At 42.5% G+C, this 23,159-nt stretch overlaps 1 protein-coding gene across 3 annotated transcripts in view; it reads right to left on the reverse strand.

Moving 5' to 3' along the window:
• Positions 1-23,159, reverse strand: part of LOC137426021 (protein furry homolog-like) — a 417,549-nt gene that overhangs the window by 370,393 nt on the left and 23,997 nt on the right. Inside the window, exon 1 of one of the 3 annotated variants that reach the window (XM_078776949.1) lies at positions 14,794-14,983. The exons of 1 other annotated variant lie outside the window; for it this stretch is intronic. In XM_078776949.1, the coding sequence (XP_078633075.1) occupies positions 14,794-14,851 (58 nt within the window). In that variant the 5' untranslated portion in view covers positions 14,852-14,983. Of the gene's footprint in view, positions 1-14,793; positions 14,984-23,159 lie in introns of those variants that run through there. One more of the 3 variants, XM_078776947.1, reaches the window with a different exon arrangement.

The following is a 23,159-nucleotide window of genomic DNA, read 5'->3' on the forward strand; positions in this document are numbered from 1 at the left end:
CCAACACCATTCACGCCTTATGGGCACCCTTGCCACACAAACTTGTATTTCTGTCCCTGCCTACCCTTCACCATTCTCACACCACTTCCCTTCCATCTCGTCTCCTGTACACAACATATGTCCACTCTTCTTCTGACCAATACTTCCACCACTTCTCCTGATCTCCCTGTCAATGTCCCTACATTCCATGTCCCAAACCTCAGAAAGAGATCTACACGTCGGGCATCAGACGTTTCGTCGTCATAAATGGAGTGATTTCCACCCTCGCTTCGATCGTATAAATATATATAAATATATATTGTGTATAAATAAATATTTAAAAAAATATATATATACGTATATATATAATATAAATATAAATATATAAATATAAATATATATCGTACATATATATTAAAGTTGCGGCAGTTTTGTGTCCGGCCGTCATGCTACGTCATCATTACGTATATGATGTCATTACGGCGTAAACACCCGCTCCCTTTGAGAGCGGCAGGAAAGGTCATTCCTCTTTGGGGTATATAGATTACAGTTGATCTATGGTCGTGTCTCAAGAACATTGGGTGTGTGTTTATTTACCAAGGTTCTTGTGGAGAGATCGCCATTTGGTTTAAGCATTCGAGCAAGGACTCCATTCAAAACCCTTAAGGAACGACTGGCTTGGCAAGCGCTAGCGAGCTGCTTGGTAAATGTACACACCTCCAACCCTTGTGGGGTATATAGATTACAGTAGATCTTCGCTCAGTTCTGTAAGTAAAACTTACCTCATGGATGTTGGGATTCCACCAAATTTCTTTCTTTAATGTTATAAACAGCATTAGCGACTGTTTAAAAAATGTAGTCATGTGTGTTTGTGGTTTTTAATACTTTACAAGCCCGGCTATGCCGCTGTTAGACTTTTGGTCTTGTTTTTATTGTAGTATTTGGATTGTAGAAAAAAAATTGTAGTATCTGGATCCAAATCCGGATCTTCACCAAAACCTGTTCAATTAGTCCTCTTCAAACATGCAACAAGTCCACCATGCCCTTATCTATTTGAGATATCCTGTCTACAGAAACACAAAACAGTTTTACAAAACAAAACAAAATCCTGTTTACAAAACAGACAGAAAGACAGGGGTGAAAACATAACTACAGTCCACCTTTGGTGGTGTAAGTAAGAATAGGACTGGCTCGATCTCCACCAAATTTTGCACACATGTTGGTACCGTACCACCCATGGTCAGGTCATGTGCACAAAAAAAAAAAAAAAAAAAAAACTCCTCTCCCTCCAATCCATAGCAACAAAATATTTAAAACAAACCAAGCAGTGAAACATCGTTTAAAAATTGGACCCAGACAGTGGCTCACCTTTTGTTAACTATTTTGAGAATAAATGGCTTTTCTGCCTGACCCCACCTTTCCATCTTCAATGCTTCACCAACATGCCGGGCCCATTTATTTGTACAGAATGATTACAATCTTTACCGGAGAGTTCATAGAACACCTCATCCCACACTGTCTTGAGAAACAAGGACATGAACATGGTCTGCGAGCGGCAAATTTGATTGGCCGTGACAATGTAAAATGACGTAATATTTTGTCCAAGTACTGCAAAACGGAAGGATTTGAAAGCGTCAAAAAGGAGATTTATGCTTTGCAGTGTTCAAGTGTATAATTCAATTTAATAAAATAAAGATTTTAAAGGTTGTGGGGAAAAAATAAATTCGGAATTTTACCGCCGTTGATGCAGCACCTTTAACACCACCTTATTTAACACGTTACATTATTCATTCGTTTCTGTTGTTTGTGTCCTTTATGACGTCTTTAAAAACAGTAAGTTTCCAGTTTGGAATGATTTTCAATTTTGGTTGACTGCCAGGTAAGGCAGAGTAAAATTAATTATCTCACTCCTCTCTGAGCATGCAAAATCAGGACTAATTCAGACCAAAGTACTGCTAAACGACAGGTTCGTTTACGGATTCATGTTCCGATTCATGTTCAAAACATAACATTCAATCGAGATCTTAAAACAGATTATCTTAAACTGACGTTTGTGGACAGATAGACAAAGTGAACCAATTGCTCAACACCGCTTTTTGTTTGCACGCGGGGTAAAAATAAGAGGTGGCGTGTGAGAGGAGCAACCTGGGGAGAACACCGTAAAAAGCATCAGCCATGCCAGATTGGCACGCTTGAGATGTCACAAGTTGCCAAACATAGCTGGAATGGACACGTGTCATTATGCTAAAAACACACCACAAGGTATCGCAAACCAAAACGTTATGTTCCGGAGAAGAAAGCACAAATATTTTACAGGCTTGTATATGAGCACGCATACGTACACCAATCAGACAATAGAATGAAATCACAGAATAGAATGAAAAGAAAGGTAAGTGCTCTCATTTGGCATGCAGGTATTGAACGACATCATTCACAAAAAGATAAAGTTAAAAGGTACAAACACCTTATGGCATCCGTTTTCTGCATACATCAAAATAAGCCACGATGCTGCTGCTGCATCTACGCACGTTTATGTTCCCTTCCCTTCACTTCCAACAATTGAGGAAGAGATGTTGAACTTGGGATAATAAACACAACAAAATTACTTACATTTTTACTTTTGACGGGAGACAGGACCTTCGATATCATTTTGTTTTTAAATTTATTTGGGTGGATTAAAATTTTTGACACAGGTGTATTGGTTTTTGAAGAACACAGTGGGATAGGAAAACTAAACGAAGTAGATAAAGAAAGACAAATTTGGCAATTCAAATGCAATAAAACAAAGTTTACCAAGTGCTTCCATTATTCTGCTTTGTTCAACTGTCACAGAAATCTTTTGAGAAAAGCCGAGACTCAGAGGAACGTAAGGTTGACATACACAGAGAGGAATGGATGATGAGCTGAAACATTTGCACATCGTACCCGTAGCTTGCATGTCCCCGAGAAAGCAATGTCACAATATGTCATTCACTGCTGCATGCACGACAACACTGCACTCTCTGGAAGGCTCAGTGAGTATACACACCTTGACAAACCGTCAAGGTTTTTACCACAATATTGAAATGGAAAAGAGACATTGGGAAACCTTGTGAGAGAGTGATAATGAAGGACGATAGTTAAATCAGGAATAGGTGGATGGAAAATACAACATGACCAACCCATTTGTGATAAATCAATAGTAGGCCATGTGCTTTTGTATTACCACACTATCTATCATTTGTGGTGTTTCTGGGTGTGACTTCCATGCCCTCCTGAACCGTTAGATGGAACGAGTTGAAAATTGATGGTTGTACTTGGGGTTTACAGGCAGTATAGAAAATAAAAATAAAAATCATAGTCTTGGTGATTTGGGGTAGTGGGAGGACCCCAATTATCTATATGTAAATATGTATGGCAAAAGGCCACTCCTGGTGGGGTGGGGGGGCAAGGGGAGTAGGGAAAAGGAAGGGAGGTATTACAAGTCATACGACAATACCACAATTCTGGATGAATTATTGCATCAGTGAGGACGGGTTCTTCACCGATGATAAACGTGTGTAAGCCTCGACTGGATCATTGAGAAAACTAGAACGGCACTCGGTAGAGAGCACACCTCCGCCGGGCTGAGCAGTTTACGTATTGTATCAGACCGATAGGTTGGATCTGAGTCACTACCTGAACCAAAATCAAATCGGCATGTTCTTGTCACTGACCCAACTCGTCCACCTGGTTGTGTCATAAATCATCCACAACTTTTTGAGATATCCTGTTCACAAACAATCAAACAATCAAACAGACAGGGGTGAAAACATAACCTTCATCCACCTTCGGTGGCACAGGTAATGAAGGCTTAGAGCCAGATGTTCATGGAGTATGGTTCTGGCTCCAACTCATGAAGAATCTTTTATTACCATGTATACAAAGTTGTTTTTCTGTATGCCTCTGAGCAAATGAAGGGTTCTATCACATAAAATGCCCAAATTAATCTCGACTCTGAAAGTAACCTGGAGACATGCAAGGTCAAAATATTCCAGAGCATATTGAAAAAATATATATATATAAAGCTCCAGGAAGAGGTTATCTGTCAAAAATATGGTCATAACATGCAAGAGCAATGTCTTCTCCAAGTGGTCTTTGTTTAGATTCGAGCTTCAGAGTGAGAACACGAGACAGAAAAGCAAATGATAGAACGAAAAGAAAAGTCGAAAGGGGTGGGTGTGGAAAATCCCAACAGCAGGGCAGAGGGATAAAATAGAGAGACTTTGAGGAAGAAAAAACAATGGGAAGAATGAAAATAAGGGTGAGGAGGTGAGGAGTACAATAAGGGTGAGGAGGTGAGAAAACCAATACACCTACTGTATTTTATTTTGACAAACATGAACCGTTTACTGAAAAGAAAAACAGATGATGGTGTTGGATGGACGGATGGAAATGTTCCCACTATTGAGTGAGATTTTGGAAGATTCTCATCACTTCAACTTCTCCAAAGTTGTGTCCCAGCATTTGACTCGGCTCTCAAATAAATTCACAGACTACTTCCCAGACTCATAGGATCCCGGGGATGGAAATCTTTGGGTTTTGGACCCGTTCACAGTGGATCCTGCAGATGAAGACTGGCCCTGTCCACTGTGTTAGATACCCAGCTGATGGAACCATCAGCTGGCAGCAGCCTGAAGTTTCAGCTCATAAAACTTGACATTGCTTCATTTTGGATGCCAAAGAATATTCCTCTCGGTCAGAGTTTATTTCATCATCGAAGCAAACAGCTATATACAGTGCGTATCAAAAAAAAGGTAATCCGAATTCAAGGGGTTAATATGCAAAGGTTATTTAGTTTGACAATTTACATGTGCTTTACCAATTATGAGGAGATCCTCAGCTTTCCATTGATACCTTCCATGCATCATTGCTGTCACACATGACCGAGTACATGTTCATTGAAAATGACAAGTTCAAATCGCATTTTTACAAGTTTGGCTAATCGGTTTTAAATGGTTTTAAGTGGTGCAAGCCAGTTTTAAATGGACGCATTACTTGTCGACTGCCATGTTGATTAAATGTAAAATTGTTAAGCTGGTCTGGTAATCGTCGGTTGCGTCATCCTTTGTTTAAGATGAGTATTTAAGATGGGCCTACAGTGTATGGGTTTAGAGACAGCCTGAGTCAATGAAAAGATGGTTCAACTTAAAACTGAACAGCGGACCTTCGTGGTTACAACCTTTCACCAAACTGGAAGTTTGCAGCGAACTCGTGATGCGTTCAGGTAACGTTTCCCAGAATGGGAGCCTCCAGCAGCCAAAACAATCTGGGCGAATGTTAGAAAATACCAAGAGCACGGCACTAGCCTCAACCGCAACAAGGGGAATTCTGGTAGGAGGCGCACTGGGCGATCGGAAATGAACATTGCAGCAGTAAGGCAGCAAGTTTTGGAGCATCCTAGGGATACCAGCGCAAGACGAAATGGGACGGGATTGCCTTCGGCAACATTCAACCGAATCACAAGACTGGACATCCACCAACATCCATATATGATTCACATCCGGCATCAAACTTACGCGAGGGGATTTTTCCAGGAGGCTGGTGCTTGCCGGATGGTTGATAGCACGTTGTGAAGCAGATGTCAATTTCCTGCGGTATATCGTTATCGGCGACAAAGCTGCTTTCACCATGGATGGCAAGGTCAATACCCATAATGTTCTTGAATATGCACCGACAGGACAACCCCCGGATTTTAATTTTGACACCAACATGAATTGACAAAAGTGGACTCTTTGGTTGGGACTTTGTGGAAGTGGTCAGGTGATCGGACCATTTTTCTTTCAAAGGAATGTCAATGGTAACAGGTATCTGCAGATGATCAATGATGAAGTTTTACCGCAGCTGGAGGGGAACTTTGAGCAACAGGTTCGTGGTGCCTTCAGATATCTCTGGTGGGCCCAAGACGGCGCCCCAGCACATAGTCTTATCGCTGTCCGAGATCGACTGAGGGAACTCTTTGGAGACTGAGTCATCGCCCTCAACCATGCAGTGGAATGGCCGCCAAGATCACCTGACCTCACACCATGTGATTATTTCCTTTGGGGACATTTAAAGAACAAGGTGTTCGTAACTCCTCCCCGTGATCTTGACAAATTGCAGGGCCGTATTCGACATGAAGTGGATGCTTTGCGCAATATGGTGAGACGAGCAGTTCAGCGCATGCTCCGCCGCTGTGAGCTTTGTGTTGAAAGGGGAGGTGGACATGTTAAAGGTGTGGGTGCATAAAGGCCAATCATTCCTGAGAAAAGTTCACATCTGACATTCATTTTGCACCAATTATCCTGACTTGCATCGATTAGTCAAACTTGTAAAAATGCGATTTGAACTTGTTATTTTCAATGAACATGTACTCGGTCATGTGTGACAGCAATGATGCATGGAAGGTATCAATGGAAAGCTGAGGATCTCCTCTTAATTAGTAAACCATATGTAAATTGTCAAAATAAATAACCTTTGCATATTGACCCCTTGAATCCGGATTACCTTTTTTTTGATACGCACTGTATAACGTTTGGTTCAGAGCACACTGTTTATACCTCCGCCCCCAAAGGTGAATGGAGGTTATGTTTTCACCCATGTCTGTTTGTCTGTCTGTTTGTTTGTGAACAAAATATCTCAAAAAGTTGTGGATGGATTCGGACGAAATTTGGCAGAGATGTAGCGTATGTGACAAGGACGATTCGATTCGATTTTGGTGAAGATCGGAATATGGATTCGGATATGAGTTATTTAATTTTTTAAGCGATTCTTCACCATTGGGAGATGGGCCAAAAATGATACATAGCAGGATATCTCAAAAAGTTATGGATGGATTTGGACTAAACATTTTGGACACGTTGTATGGGTGACAAGGAAGAATCGATTCAATTTTGGTGAAGATCCGGATCCGGATTCAGCGAGTAGAATTTTTTAAGTGATTCATCATCATTGAGTGATATGGCCGGCCAACCAGGTGGAGGTATGCTCTCTACTGAGTGCCGTTCTAGTTTTTTTTAAAGTTTTAACTTCTTATGTGGGTCCTGACATTTTTGACATATACACGAGTGTGCCTTGAGGTGCAACAGGTTTAGAACCACTGATCTATATAACACAATAAGTGATCTGGTATATTAATACTGGGTGCCAGCCAGCCACAAGAGGAGAAAAAGTATCCATAATCAAAAGGAAAAATATAAAGAGAAAGAATTTACAAATATTTTTTGTCGCTAAAGCTCGCAATACAGGCAAATTCTCGTAGTTTGGACATGCTAGCTTTGTGTAAATAGCAAAATCATAATCGACAAGAAGACAGAAAGTAGATTCCCAAAAAGTATAACAACAAAGCAAATTATGAGGAAAAGTATGAAGAGGAAAAATTACAAGAGAATAACAGCAAAGATACCAAAAATGTCAGATTCCCCATTTAACTGAGCTCTGAATTATCTCCATTTTCTGTAATTTGATGGCTTTATGAAAGGTCTGTCTTTGTTATACTTTCCTGATATTGCCTTTCTTTATCCATGACCTACATGCTGACAGACACAGCTCAGGAGAAAGACAAAGAGCAAAGACTTAGCCTTGTGTCACATGTCTGCTCCAAATTGGGATGCCAACGTCTTGATTTAACCTTCACAAACAAAACTCTGATTGTGAGGAAAGAACCTTCTCCAACAATACTGAAAGCTTCTGGATGAGCTGGACCTCTTCCTTTCCAATGGAAAAGAGGGAATGAAGATAAATGCATGCAACATAAGAAGGTTGGAGGAAGGGGTGGGAGGAATTAACTTTTATCATTTTGAATTATCTGGAATATGTATTTAGAAGATACTACATCAGTGATTTTCCATTATGATTCTTCAACAATGACTATAGACAGAGATCACCCCTCTATTTTACCTCCCCTCCCCCCCCCCCCCCCCAACCCCTTTCCGTGATAGATACAACAAAGACTTGGATAACTTTCGCAGCTTGCCCAGTGGACACCTGCTCATTGTACAAACTCCCGACCAGGTGGGTCGGTGCAAGGCCTGAGTGGATGGATGTGTGCTACAAGAACCCCTGACGGATCGCTACCAGCGAATGGACGGTGTATCTGGACTAGGTTCTTCTGTACACCGATGGGAAGGACAGATCTGGCTTGTGCATGTACAGGGTAAGTTTAAAATGATGATATTTATTATTAATCATGTTGGGAGGGTTGGGGGGGGGGGGGGGAAGGGAGCTACGGGAGCTGTGAAGGCTGTTGTAACGATATTGTTTGTTTGGTTCTGAGGCCACAAGATAAATTATACTAGATTTTTGTATGTATTGCTGAAAGGAGACGCGTCCTTCCTTGTGTGTATGTATGTGTGTTATATACACTACCGCTGCTCGCTTGTACTAACAGGAAATATTACGAACCCAATACCTCTCATCCCAGATATTTCTCCCAGATACCTCTCATCACAGATATTTCTTGTATTTACTATACTAGTACACCCACTCCCCACGGAAGCAGCAGGAAGGGTCATGTTATTATGAGGAAGGTTATCCTCTGTGGGGTATATAGATTATAGTAGATTTAGGCTCAGGGCCGTTCCTCTGTGGTGGATGCGATAAGCATAAAATGCTTCAAGGATATCCAAATTCTTCCAAATTTCTTTTAGTTTCATGTTAAACAGCAGTAGCTACTGTTCCAAAACGTAGTCATACATATGCGTTTATAATTAACTTTTTTTCTTCTGGTAGGCTTGCCACATATAAAGCTTCTCAAGTTATAGACCCATTACAGACTTTGACTTTGACCCCAACATATAATCAGTTAATCTATACATCATTATACATAACTGTACCAAGTTTGAATTAGATCATTTCAGCCATTCTCAAGTTATAGACCGATAACAGACTTTGAGCTTTGACCCCTTGGCCCCAAATTCTAATCAGTTAATCTTTACATCATTATACATACCTGTACCAAGTTTGAATTAGATAACTTCAGCTGTTCTCAAGTTTATATGTCTATTACAGACTTTGACCTTTGACCTCTTGGCCTCAAATTCTAATCAGTTAATCTTCACATCATTATACATACCTGTACCAAGTTTGAATTAGATCACTTCAGCCGTTCTCAGGTTAGATACATATCACGGACTTTGACCTTTAACCTCAAAATCAAATCATTTAATCTTTTCATCATTCCACATAATTGTACCAAATTTGGTCGTAATCCCATCACTGGTTCACAAGTTATTGTGGTAACAGGAGCTTTACCTAACATGACCTCTGACCTTTGACCTCGTGACCCCAAAATCTAATCAGTTCATCTTTACCTCATTATAAATACCTGCACCAAGTTTAACTAAGATCCCTTCAGCTGTTCTCAAGTTTTCGCGGGAACGAAAACCTATCACGGATGGACAGACGGACAACCGGAAAACATAATGCCTCCAGCGACTTCGTCGGCGGAGGCATAAAAATCTAAGACCAAGCAATCCTGTGGTCCACCGAGTGGAAGGGCTGGGTGTCCCATCTGCTGGCATTTGTTGGTGGACATTAAAGATCCTATGGTGCTCTTCATGAAGAGTCGGCGAGCTATCACCATGGCCAAATTCCAAATTCCTGCCCAAACCAGCAGAGGGTACTGCAGTAGCGGCACAGCCACACCCTCAGCCAATGATGCTACCCCACAGCCTTGTGATGCATACGCATGAACGTCATCGATGAAAAAACAAAAATCACATCGAAGTTTCTGCAGTGTAATCTCTTGAATGTTTGTTTTTTTTTGTTTTTTTTTTCTTTCCCCATTTTGCTCTCCCCTTTTTAAAATGGAATGATCCAGTATTGTTTTTTCTGCATTAGGTAATGTCTAGACAATGCGTCTCAGGGACGATTTGTGCTTTGGACAAGGGACAAACTGCTGGCCATGACGACCCATATGAAACTCATTTAATCCATATAATTTGCATGCGATGTCCCATACATGATGATTTTTTAATTACGGTAATTATGTAATGAATGCCAAGTTATATTTTGACACCTAATCACAGTAGTTAATACATGATAGAAAAAAAAAAATCGAACTTCCGAAAGTCACATTAGTCAATGATTGAAACTTTCAAAAAGAGACTTGAAAAATGGTCATCAACTTATAACTTATGGGGTGATGACAAGACCTAATTTGCATAATTGGTAAGTTGAATTCTCTTTTCAAGAGACTCGATAAAAACAAGATGATACATGATTCAGGTACATACAATAAATAAAGCAGAAATATATGTTATTTTTCACAACCAAATTTCAAATTGTCCCGAACATAATGCTTTATTCAAATTTATGCAAATTGAGATACCAATTTAATTGTTAATATGCATAATTTAATATTTTCCATTACAGAATCATAAACTGTGACTTTTTAAGAGACAAAATTACACCAAACATGATACTTTTACATCAGGATGAATTTTTGCCATCTGAGGGGACATTAACTTGGACTTGCGATGGTCTGAACATATGACAAATAAAAGCTTGATGTTTCTCTTCCAAGACAAGAGTGATGACTCCTCCATTTACATCTCGCTATCTGACAACATGGACCAACTTCTATCCACTCATCCAAACTCTCTCTTCCTCATATGTGGTGATTTCAACTGTCATCATGCCAGCTGGCTGGGTGTGGGTACCTCTCTCACCAGCCACGGCAACTCAGCAAAGGACTTGGGACTGACTCATTGGGACTAACACAATCTGTCAATTTCCTGACCTGGATCTCAGTCAACAGAGCATCTTCTATTCTAGACTTGGTTATGACTAAGTTCCCTGCAAATGTCTGCTGTTCTTCTGCTCCAATCGGTTCATCTGATCATTTCCTTGTTAAAGTGGACATCTCTCTGGCCGTTTTCAGAGAGCCTCCTCAGCGTCGACGAGTCTGGCATTTCACTCAGGCCTACTGGCACGGTCTTCAAGCAGCCATCAATCATCTGGACTGGTCTCCCATCTCTACTGCCACTGACATCAACTCTTCCTGGGAATTCTTCCAAAGTAAACTGCTCTCTCTCTCATGCACAAATTTATCCCATCTCGTCTTCAGTTGTCATACCCGTCTTCAGTTGTCCATGGTACACTGAATCTTGTGGTGAGGCAGTTGCCCTAAAACAACTTGCCTTTGCGTCTTGGAAGGCAAATCCAACTGAAGGTAATCTCCGTTCCTTTCAAAAAGGTCGGAACAAGTGTGTGTCTACCCTCAGTAGAGCCAGGAAACAATATCTCTCTAATCTCAAGACAACTGTCAAACCTGTCTCCCTCCTCCAAATCCTGGTGGCATCTGGTCAAATCTGTTTCTGGTGTTTGTTCCCCATCCATCCACTCCCTTACCTCAAACTGCGACACAGCTGACACCATACATGACAAACTCTGTGTTTGCCTCAAAATCTTGTGTCCCAAACCCGTCTCTCTCTGTACCCACCTTACCCAGTCGAACCCAGCTGCTCCTGGACTCTGTGTCCTTCTCTCCCGACAAGGTGGATAAGTTTCTGTCAAATCTCGACTCTCATTCCGCAACATGACCAGATGGCATCAGCACAAGGGTCCTAAAACCCTGCCCTGCCGCTCATCTCACCTTCTCTCTGCTCTCTTCACCATCTCTTTTGCTCACGGTCATCTGCCATCATCTTGGAAATCAGCCAACATTACCGCTTTACACAAAAAAGGTTGAACAACAGATTCTTGCAACTACAGACCAATCAGCCTGCTCCCAATGATCAGCAAAGCCATGGAATCTGTCATCGCTTCTGATATCAAATCCTTCCTCTTCTCCAATGACTTGATCTCTGATCATCAATTTGGATTCAGACCAGGTCACTCTACTCTGGACATGTTGCTTGTGCTGTCTCAACAATGGCAGGTCCTCAATGCCAAACAGGAAATCAGAGCTGTCTCCCTTGACATATATTGTGCCTTCGATACGGTCTGGCACCCCGCCCTGCTCACCAAACTCTCCTCCTATGGTATCCATGTAAACCTCCATGCATGGCTTGCAGACATCCTCACCGGTCGCAGTCACCGTGTGGCCCTGAATGGAATTCTCTCATCTCCCATGGAATTCAGTTTAGGCTGGCTGGAGTTCCTTGGGGCAGTGTTCTGGGCCCTGTGCTTTTTCTGGTCTTCATCAATGATCTCTCTAACTCTCTGGAATATCCTATCTATTTTTTGATGTCTCTATTCTTTGCCACCCCCAGACCTCATCCATCAGATCAGCAATCTACAGCCTCCTCACTCTCCGCAGACCTGGAAAAAATCACAAACTGGTCAAACAAGTGGAACATGTCTTTCAATCCTGACAAATCTCACACTCTCTCCGTCTCTCCGAAAACACAGTCTGGATAACTCTCCCATCTACTTTCTGAACAATCCTCTCCAATAAGTTCTGTCACTCAAGCTTTTGGGTCTCACTATATGCCATGATCTTTCCTGGGAAAACCACATTTCCAAGCTGGCCTTCACAGCCAGTCGCCGACTGGGCATCCTCAGTCGTGTGAAGTCCTTCCTTGGCACACCTGAGCTCCTCACCACATACTTTGAAGATTTAATCAGCAGCTTGATGGAATGCTGCTCTCCCCTCTGGGCTGGTGCTCCTGCCTCACACCTAGCTCGGCTTCACCCTGTAGAAACCAAAGCTTTCAGAATCATTGGAATCTCCCGTGATGAAGCTGATTCCGAGGGACTTTCACTCGCTCACCGGAGGCAGGTTGGTGGTCTTTCTGTCTTCTACCGACTCCTCTCTGGCCTTGCTCCCCCAGCTCTGTCTGTGCTGTATCCCCCAAATATTCCTTCAGGTTGCACAAGATCTGCCAGCAACCCTCTTCTGGAGAAACTGCCAAAATCAAGACTCTCTATTCATCTTCACTTTCATTCCTCTTTTCTCCCACCTATGGAACAAACTCACTCACTCTCTTCAATCCCACTCCTCCCACCAGGTCTTTAAAACAGCTGTTCACCACCATCTCTTATCTTCCCCCATCCAAAACCTTGATCTTTTCTACCCCCATTAAAACACCCCAGATCCACCTTTTTGAAATACCGACTTCTTTCCTGGAAGTCCTAACAGTGTCCATTTGTTTTATACCTCTCCCACTCACCCCCTTCCCCTGCCTTCTCCCCCCCAAGCCCTCTCCCTCCCACAGATCTCCCAATGTCCCTGTGTCTCTACCGTCTACCATTTTTGTGCTTGTGTGCTTTCCTCTCTCTCCCCATCTTGACTCCCGCTCCCTTTATTATATGTTTTATGTGTCCGTTTATGTTTTTTTTGTGATTAATGTTAACTCTTACACGACCATCGATCTGGTATACAAAAAACTGAAAATACAAAGACTGTCGGTTAAAATTAGAAGATGCCCCAGGTTTTCTCCACACTGCTACTGCTGCGAAAACGAACCTGTTTCTAATCTTATACTCTCGGCACCTAAACTTTGGAAGGCCGAAGAGGGGTAGACTAGCTCTCAACCATACCAACATTTTGAAGAAGGATACGGGGGCCTGGAGACAGAGAAACTACACACAGCAATGCTTGATTGAGAAGGAATGGAAGCTGAGGATCAATGCCATTTGAGTGCGGCCGAAGAGCAGATTTAAGGAGAAGAATTAAAGCAGTCTACATTCCTGGAATCTCCCATGATGGGACAGAAGCACAAGGTCTGCTCTCACATCACAGACAGGTCAATGGTCTCTGTTTTTTTTAAACCACCTTCCCTTCTTCCAACCCTCCAAATAAACTTAATCATGCACACGATCTTCTAACCCCCTCCTGGTTAGATTTCCAAAATCCACGCTGACTGCACACATCACCTCCCATGTTCCTATCGAAAGAACAACCTTCTATATTCCTCCCACTCACCACTCCCCCACCCTTACCTCCAGGGCTTCAAGCAGGTAAATGCATTGCAACCACCCCATTGAGGTCTTTCCCCATCCTGAACCATAATTTTCATGACCCCTATTAACCCTTCCTATCACAACCTTTCACTTGCTGGTTTCAGTGTTTATTTCCCAACTCTCCTTTTTATTTTTCTGTTCATTCATTTCATTGCCGGTTGTGCCCAATTGTTGGCCCGATACCCCACTGCCAATTCAACATTGCTCCTCCATGAACCTCATTATTGTAGGGAAAAACCCCCAAAACAACAACAACAAACCTGCAATAAACAGCATCAGTAGTTTGTTTTCATAAATATGCGGCGAGTTGTCATCAGTCACAAATTTCCAACAATCAAAAGTATGCTTGCCTTTGAATGGGGAGATGAATGAAAAGTGAAGTTTAAAGTAACTTTTTTCATCAATACTGCATGCACCAAATCAGCACTCATTAAAATCAAGGACTTGCATGCGAATGTGTTGATGCCTTGCAAAGTTTCAGTGCACCTTTTGTGCAAGATAAATCTATTAAATATACAATTCACGTCTCCAGGAAAAGCAACAAAATCTGGGTACAATTTTCAAATCAAACTCGCTTGCCTACAACGCAATCCCTCTCCCCTCCGGCAAATATTCTGCCAAATTATAACAAAGCAACCAGTTTACCACGACTGCGGCACTGCTAAAAGTCATGCCAATGACAAAAAGGTCAAAGACGCCTTTGCGTCGTTTTTTGTTGTATTATTGTGCCTCATTTTGTCATTCTCGTAAAGCACAATGGAACAATGGAACAATGGTAGGAAACAAAGAGATAGGCGCAAAGTCAAAAGATCTATCAAAACCAAATGTTTTAACATGCCGGTGCCTCAAAGATCTCAAAACGATCATTACAGAGCTAAATGGGAAAGTTAACCGCCATTATTTGCCTACCTTCAACCTGCAACTTCATGGTACGATGCTTGTAATTACGCGGAGCAATCGCAGCCATTGTAGGATCCGTTGATGTTGATGTTGCGAAACCTTTGGATGAAACGGTCCTTCTTCCCTCTGATGTACCGTGGTCCTGTGGAGGGCAACTAATACTCTTGGTGATGTGATGGGGACTGGCAACATACTTCTCGTCAATGAGGTAATCACTGGTTTCTCCATCTTCGCTCTTCGCCTTGGTCTCAACGAATGACACTCTCTTCGAGGAACGCATGTCCAATAAATTTGGGCACAGCAAGGTCGATGTAACCAAAGAATTTCGTTCTAAATCAAAAACCCGTGCTGATGTCGCACCAGACTGAGCGGCATGCCTACATTCAGCTCCACTATCAGCAGTGCTGAAACATGAAACAGCACGTGAGCTGCGGGTGGCGGAAAGAAGGGGTGCACAGCCAGCAGGAAACTTGCTGTTGTTTACAGAATGAACCAGCAGTAACAACTTCGGCGTGTGGGCGATAGCTTCTGGTAATAGCAACAACTTGTTCAACAGGTCAGGTCGAGTACTAAACAGGTACATGCAAACCAAAGGGTTGGCCCTACCCCTTTCTTCAGATGCCTACACCACCAACAGTGTATTCCTGTGCACACTACTCCAATGAGGGACAACACTCACGTTTCATTGCAGAAAGCAAACATTCATGCTCATGAACAGCCTTTCCTCCACCTGTGGTAGGGATTTACGCAGATGTTCATGTTTGTCTTTGAGTTCATACAGTGAAAAACCAATTTTGCTGAAATGAAGTTATGAGTGACACGATTACTACATGTTTTGGTCTCACGTAAGAGAGGTGTATCCTTTAAACAGATGGATTATAGTTTACAGCATTTGAATAAACACATTATGTAAACAAATACTCGATTTGACTTGAACATCATTTGAGCAATAAGATAGTAAACATATATCGGTTTCACACTCATCCCATTTTACATTTACAGGTCAATGCAAAAGAGCGGTTTGGAACAGGGCAAGACAGAGTAACCAAATAGACTCCTTTTCCATCAGATAGATCTCCTGCCCAGTTACCGGGTGACACTGGGCAACATTCCCCAAGCGCATTCCGTTTTCAAATGTCAAATGCCATCAAGAACTATAACCCTTTCAATGTCATTACTATTCAAACACCCCAAGCTGTAAATAACTAGTACAACTAATCAAGCATACATCACCAAAGTTATCAAACCAAATTTCCCCCACTTTTACAACAATGTTACGAAAGGACGCAAATGCAAGGGGATCTATTAGAGATGTTTAACAAAAGGAAGGGTAGAGATAAAATAAGTACAATGGAGGTTTTCAGCAGAATGGAAAGCGATATAACCCGAGCCACAACCTGACAGTGAAGAAGAAGAGGCAGAATGGCAGTAAGGCTGCGGTCTTTCACTGGTATTATGCATTGCATAATCTCCTTGGACAGGCCATGACAGTAAAAACAAGTAAACGAAAAAACATGTTTTAGGGCTACACACTTTTTTTTTTTTAAGTTTTAAATCTATTTTTTTTTTTAATTAAATTTTGATGGATGAAAATGTACCAGAAAAGAGGACCGTGGGCCAGATTTCAGCTCTCTAGGACGCATGGAACCTAGAAAAGAAACGGCTCAAAGATTTGAAACGGGACAAAGTTCAGATGAAGTTAAATAATAATAATATAAATATTTATTGTCCCACATTCAGGGAAATTATTCTTGTGTGTAATAAAAGTGTGTAATAAAAGTGTGTAACAAAAGGTACTTTTATAATTGACTTGTATATGTTTCTAATATATACAGACTTGGCATTTAATATGGAATGTTTTTTTTGTGAGGGTGAACTTACTTTTCAAGATGTCTTCGAACCAAAAGTTCATTGGAATTATGTTGAAATTATTCTAGATTTTGTTATTGTGACCTTTAAAAGAAACAAAAACCACATTTGACATTTCGAAACAAATAAATTGATCCTTGAAAGTGATGGAAGCTGATATCAAACTCAATTCATGGACAGTACTGTGTTAAACCTCTGTACGTTTTCCAGAAGTATCTCTTTATTTTGCACATTAGCCAAAATTTTTTTTAACAAAAACAAAAGTTAAATTACGACTGGGATTACGGACAGTAAAATTACAGTTCAGTACTTCGTGTAACCCCCACGAGCATTCAGGAGAGCACGTACACGTTGAGGCATGCTGTTCACGAGATTTGCCAAGGTTTGGACAGGAATCGCTTGCCATGCAGTGACAATAGCCTGTTGCAATTCACGCACAGAGGTAGGCTGCTGGTCCAAGTGGTCGATTTGACGCGTTAATTCTGCCCACAAGTTCTCTATCGGATTCATATCCCGGGACATGGCAGGCCACTCCATATGCTCTACACCACGGTCAGCAAGAAAGTGTTGGATCATGCGAGCACGATGAGGCCGTGCATTGTCATCTTGGAAGACAAAGTTTCCTCGAAAGGCTGCATGAGCAAATGGAAGCAATGTTTCTTCCAGAATGGCCCTGTACTTGAACTGGTTCAGGTTTCCATTCAGAACAACCAGGTCAGTTTTGCCCCCTGCATGAAAAGCAGCCCAAACGGTCACCCCACCACCTCCAGCTTGGACTCTTGGCACTATACAATCTTTGTTGTCGGCTTCATGCACTCGGACGCGGCCATCTTGACGATAGACCAGAAATCTAGACTCGTCGATGAAGATCACGTGATTCCAGCGTCCTGGCTGCCATTGACGGTGCTCTCTGGCCCACTGCAATCGGCGCTGGCGGTGTTGTCTGGTCAGGCGTGCCTTTCTCAGGGGATGCCTGGCATGATAGCCTGTTTGAACCAGTCGTTGGTTGAATAGCCTTCTGGATACAGGCACATTTGTCAGTTGCTGCCACTCAGCCCTAAGCCGATTAGCTGACTTGGTACGGCCATTGCGGACTAACCGGTGCAGCTGGCGATCATCCCTCCTTGTGGTTTTGCGGGGACGTCCTGGCCTCGGTATTGGAGTAGGAACACCCCTCTGAGCATTTTGTTTCAGGATCTTTGACACCTGACCTTGAGTGATGCCATACTGCCGAGCAATAGCACGCTGTTTCATGCCGTAATTTCGTAAAGCCACCACTCCATGACAAACAGCATTGTCGAGGTGACGGACCATCTCCAGAGGAAGCGGCAATAACTTTTGTAGACGTGCAGCAGTTGTTTTCCACTAATACAGAATGCAACAACCCTTGTATACCCGACTGTGAAGCCAATCATCAAATGCACCTGTCCGTACATTTTGCCACGCCACCTGTGATATAATCCTGTTGTTGACTTCTTGCTGTGACAGACAATCGGTGACATGGTTCTTTTAACAAATAAATCACCAAAGTGTAACATAAACTCACCAGATTGATATACTGAGTTAAGAAAGTAAACCCAAGTCAAGAAAAAAAAATATCCCATATTAAATGCCAAGTCTATATAAAAGAAAGTTTTTATTTGTTTGTTTGTTTGTTTGTTTGTCTGCACGCGCTAATCTCCTGAACGGTGAAAGATAGAAGGAAACCTCTGAAACAAAAAATATCGGGAAGGGCCCCGGGAAGGTTCTAGGCTAGGTGGTGAGGCCGGTTGATGCCCACCTCGGCCGGGCTGGGCCCATTTCGCAATTAAAAGCCGAGCTGAATTATAGTAGTCAATCTTCTACGGCCGCGGGTAAAAGCTGAATTATAGTAGTAAATTCATTCAAAAAGAACCCGGGCAACACCGGGTGCTTTCGGCTAGTGTTTCTTTAAATAAGGGGCATGATTAATAATAATAATAATAATAATACATTTATTTTATATCTAGCGCTTTTCAAGAAGCCCAAAGACGCTTTGACAGAGTACAAAAAAAACAAGTGCAAAAAGACAAAAATCAACAGGTAAATAATCAAAGCAAAAGGTAGGAGAAGGAGAAGAGATAGTCAGGGGTTAAATGCTGTGGGTTAAATGTTGAATGCAGTGTTGAACAGGTGGGTCTTGAGTGATGTTTTGAATGTGGTGAGTGAGGAGGAGTCTCTGATGGTGAGAGGTAGTGAGTTGCAGAGGGTGGGAGCAGCGATGGAGAAGGCCCTGTCCCCCCAGGATCTGAATTTTGGCCGCATGGGGGGGGAGGGGGAGGGTCAGGAGGTTGGTACCAGCAGAGCGGAGGTTGCGGGTGGGAGTGTGTCTGGAGAGGAGGTCAGTCAGGGAGGATGGGGCCAGGTTATGGAGGGCTTTGTAGGTCAAGAGGAGGATTTTGTACTGGATTATCTGGGGGATGGGGAGCCAGTGAAGCTTGTAAAGGACGGGGGTGATGTGGTCACGGGTCCGGGAATGGGTGAGTAGACGGGCAGCGAAGTTCTGAATGTATTGGAGTTTATTGATGATTATTGAGGGTGAACCAAAGAGGAGGCTGTTGCAGTAGTCCAGATGGGAGGTGATGAAGGCGTGGATGAGGGTTTCTGCAGCCGTGGAGGAGAGGGATGGACGGAGACGGGCGATGTTTTTCAGGTGAAAGAAGGCTGTCTTTGTGATCTGTTTAGTGTATTTGTCGAAGGAGAGGGTTTGGTCAAAGATGATGCCAAGATTCCGGATGTGAGGGGAGGTGGATACTGGGAAACCGTCGATGTTGAAGGCAAAGTTATGGGTGGATTTGGTGAGCGTTTTTGGGCCAATGATGATTATTTCAGATTTATCATAGTTAAGTTTGAGGAAGTTGATTTGAAGCCAGGATTTTATTTCAGTGATGCAGTTTGTCAGGATAGAGTGGGTGGTGGTGGAGATGGACTTGGTGGAGATGAAAAGCTGGATGTCATCGGCGAAGCAGTGGAATTGGAGACCATGACGGCGGATTAAGTGACCAAGGGGGGACAGGTACAGGATGAAGAGGAGGGGCCGAGAACTGAACCTTGGGGGACACCTTGGGGGAGGGGAGCAGTGGGGGATTTGCAGTTATTGATGGAGATGAACTGGCGTCTGTCAGAGAGGTATGATTTGATCCAAGAGAGGGCAGTGCCGGTAATGTTAAAGGTGGTTTCAAGTCGGGTGAGGAGGATGGTGTGATCGATGGTGTCAAAGGTGGCGCTGAGGTCGAGGAGGATGAGAATGTTGAGGTTGCCAGCGTCAGAGGAGAGGAGAAGGTCGTTGGTGATTTTGAGGAGCAGATTTTGAGCAGTTTCAGTACTGTGGTTGGAGCGGATTTCCGGATTGGAATGTTTCATACAGGTTATTGGCAGAGAGGTGATGTTTAAGTTGAGTGGCTACAGCACGTTACCATTATGAGTTTGGCAGCATGACTTTGAAAAATTGTATAATTTAAAAAAACAACTGCATTAGGGTTGTAAGCCGATAGAAAGTCTACACACTTTTCAAAATTTTCACCTTTTGTTACCTTATAGCCTGGAATTCAATTGCATTAAATCAGACCTTTTCCACCTTTATTTCCACATCATAACCCACAACTTCCAAGTGAAAACAAATTCTACAAATTTCAGAAAATTAATTAAAAACACAAAACTAGAATATCTTGGTTGGATAAGTGTTCACCCCCCCCCCCCTCTCACCCCCCCGAGTTAATACTTGGTGGAAGCACCTTTGACAGTAATTAAAGCTGTGAGTCAGTTGGGATAGGTCTCTACCAACTTTGCACACCTTTATTGGGCAATATTTGCCCATTCTTCTGTACAAAACCGTTTCATTAAGGTCAGTCAAATTGCGTGGGGAGCATTGATGGACAATATTCAAGTCATGCCAAAGATTTTCTATTGGATTTAGGTCAGGGCTCTGACTGGGCCACTCAAGGACATTTATCTTATTGTTTTTATTTTTTATTTTTAAATTGTGTACAGAGTCAAGGCTCGTGGAAGAACAAACACATTACAGACGAGAACAGCATTACACACGATAAATAAATCGTTGTTCCTTAGCCACTCCAGTGTAGTCTGGCCGAGTGCGTCTGGTCGTTGTCGTGCTGAAAGGTAAACCTCCGTCCCAATTTCAGCTTTCTTGCAGAAGGCAGCAGGTTTTCCTCTAGGATTTTTCTGGATTTTGCTCCATCCATTTTCCCCTTTATCCTGACAGGTGCCACAGTCCCTTCTGATGAGAAGCATCCCCATAACATGATGCTGCCACCACCATGCTTCGCATAGTAGGGATGGTGTTCTTTGGGTGATGTGCTGTGTTGGGTTTGCACCAAATGTAACGTTTTGCATTTAGACCAAAAAGTTCCATCTTGGTTTCGTAAGACAACAAAACCTTTTGCCACATGGCTTCAGAATCTCCGGAGTGTTTTTTTTTTGCAATCGGGACTCAAGGTGGGCTTATTTTATGGCTTTTCCTCTTCTTCACGGAATGAATGCAGGTACCTTGTATCTATCTCTATGTTATGGTTGTATATTACCAGCTTAGGACAAGTCTGCTCTTTTGTGCCTTTTTACTTTGCATGTTTGTGCTGTAAATACATGCCAAATTGCCTTTCATTTTGCTTGGTGAATAAAAAAGTGTGAATAAAGTGCTTTTCATCATTGCTTTGTAATAAATAAATCGTGCATTTTTCATGTGCTTCATTATCGTCCTTTCTTCCATTGATCAGAAATAAGGGCGTACATAGTGGAAAGCTGGGAGTTCTGCCCCACTGTTTCACTTCGGTAGTGTTCAGTCAGCGTTTACACGGCTGTAGTGATGATAGTAGTTGGAAGACGGGTAAACACTGAAGTCATCAGTCTTATTGATGACTTCAGTGTAAACCGAGGTCATTAGGTTACCAACAGGTAACATGACATAAAAGTGAAAGGACCCTGTTCGACCCAATTATCCCAAACAACGTCCGTGGTTGCTTAACAACCCTGTCAGGCGGCAGAGTTATCAGGGGCCTCGTGGCCTCAGGTCCGGGAACCAGTCTAAGAAACCCCCTCATGGTAATCCCTGAAAACCAGGGCCATAACAATGCTCTGTTTTGTCGTAGAATAACAGGATTTATGTGACCTAATAATATCCATGAGAACAACTGTCGCAAATGATATGAAAGGCTATTATTTAAGAAATAATTTCGATCATCAAAGGCCAGCAGGTACAACATTCCATCAGTAATGTGCGATCTATATAAATGCATGCACTCCCACTCTTGAAACTCTCAAGAATAATACTTTAGATTGCTCAAAGAAAGGATCAAATCCAGTCTTAGAAAGCTCAACCCCCCCTCCCCACCCCCCCCCAGGTTGACATCCATGGGGAGGAGGAAATTCCTCCCTGTTTGCCCGCTGAGCACGGTGAGAAAGGTACACAGAGAGCACTGGGAAGTGACGTCACTTCCTTCAATCTCTGTGGCTGTGTGTGAGAAAGTCAAGTCTAATGTTGTCTCATGTATCAGTCTGCCTGTGGGCGTGATTTGTATCACAACTCCTCCGAGACTCGGAGCCTTTAAAAGAAGCAAAATAAACAATGAACTAGAGCTTCCAGGGAAGCAGAACTCAACTGAACTGACTGGACAACTTTGAAGTAGGTCAGTTGTCTGTACTAGATTTGACTTAAATGAAAAGCCAACAAGGTTTGATCAAAATCCATAAATATTTGTGGACATTAAAGTCTTAACGTCGTTTCGGAGCTGAAAAGAATATGGCGGCCTATGGCGGCCATTTTGTGACGGATCGGGTTGGAATGCAATAGCAACCTACCTTGTGTGGTAAGGGTTAAACATTCTAAGTTTGATCAAAATCTGTTAATATTTGTGGACGCGAGAGTGTTACGACGTTTTCATGACCAAAAACAAAATGGTCGCCTAAGTCTGCCATTTTTCAACGGATCAGGCTGAAATGTAATACCAACCTGGTCCTTGGGGTAAGGATGCTGCATGTCAAGTTTGATCAGAATCGGTTGATATTTGTGGACGCTGGAGTGTTAACGTCGAAAAGTTAACGGACGACAGACGACAGATGACGACGACGACGACGACGGACAACGGAGGGTTCAGTATGTGATGAACTCAACTGGACGGTAGTCCAGTTGAGTTAAAAATGATGCAATACAAACTTCATGTTATCCTGGAATCACAGCATTTCATCATCCCAGCAAACTACTAGTTCTACAAGCAAATTCAAAACAGCTTTGCAATGAATCAATATTAAACAGAAACACCTCGGTGGCCACCACAGGAATCCCTTTATCCTTATTTGCCATTGACATGCATGTGTGTTTATCCTCCAATTATTTGCCATGTCTCAACCCATTTCACCCTCTCAGGAGTTTCCACCTGCATTTTGTGGAGTGAGTCAATCAATAAGCAGCCTCATCCAAAATACACTCCCTCCCAACGAGGCAGGTTTTTGAACATGGAACTTTCCATAACTTG

Source organism: Myxine glutinosa, chromosome 4 (genome assembly GCF_964187855.1).
Source record: "Myxine glutinosa chromosome 4, kmMyxGlut1.1, whole genome shotgun sequence".
Taxonomy (NCBI): Eukaryota; Metazoa; Chordata; class Myxini; order Myxiniformes; family Myxinidae; genus Myxine; species Myxine glutinosa.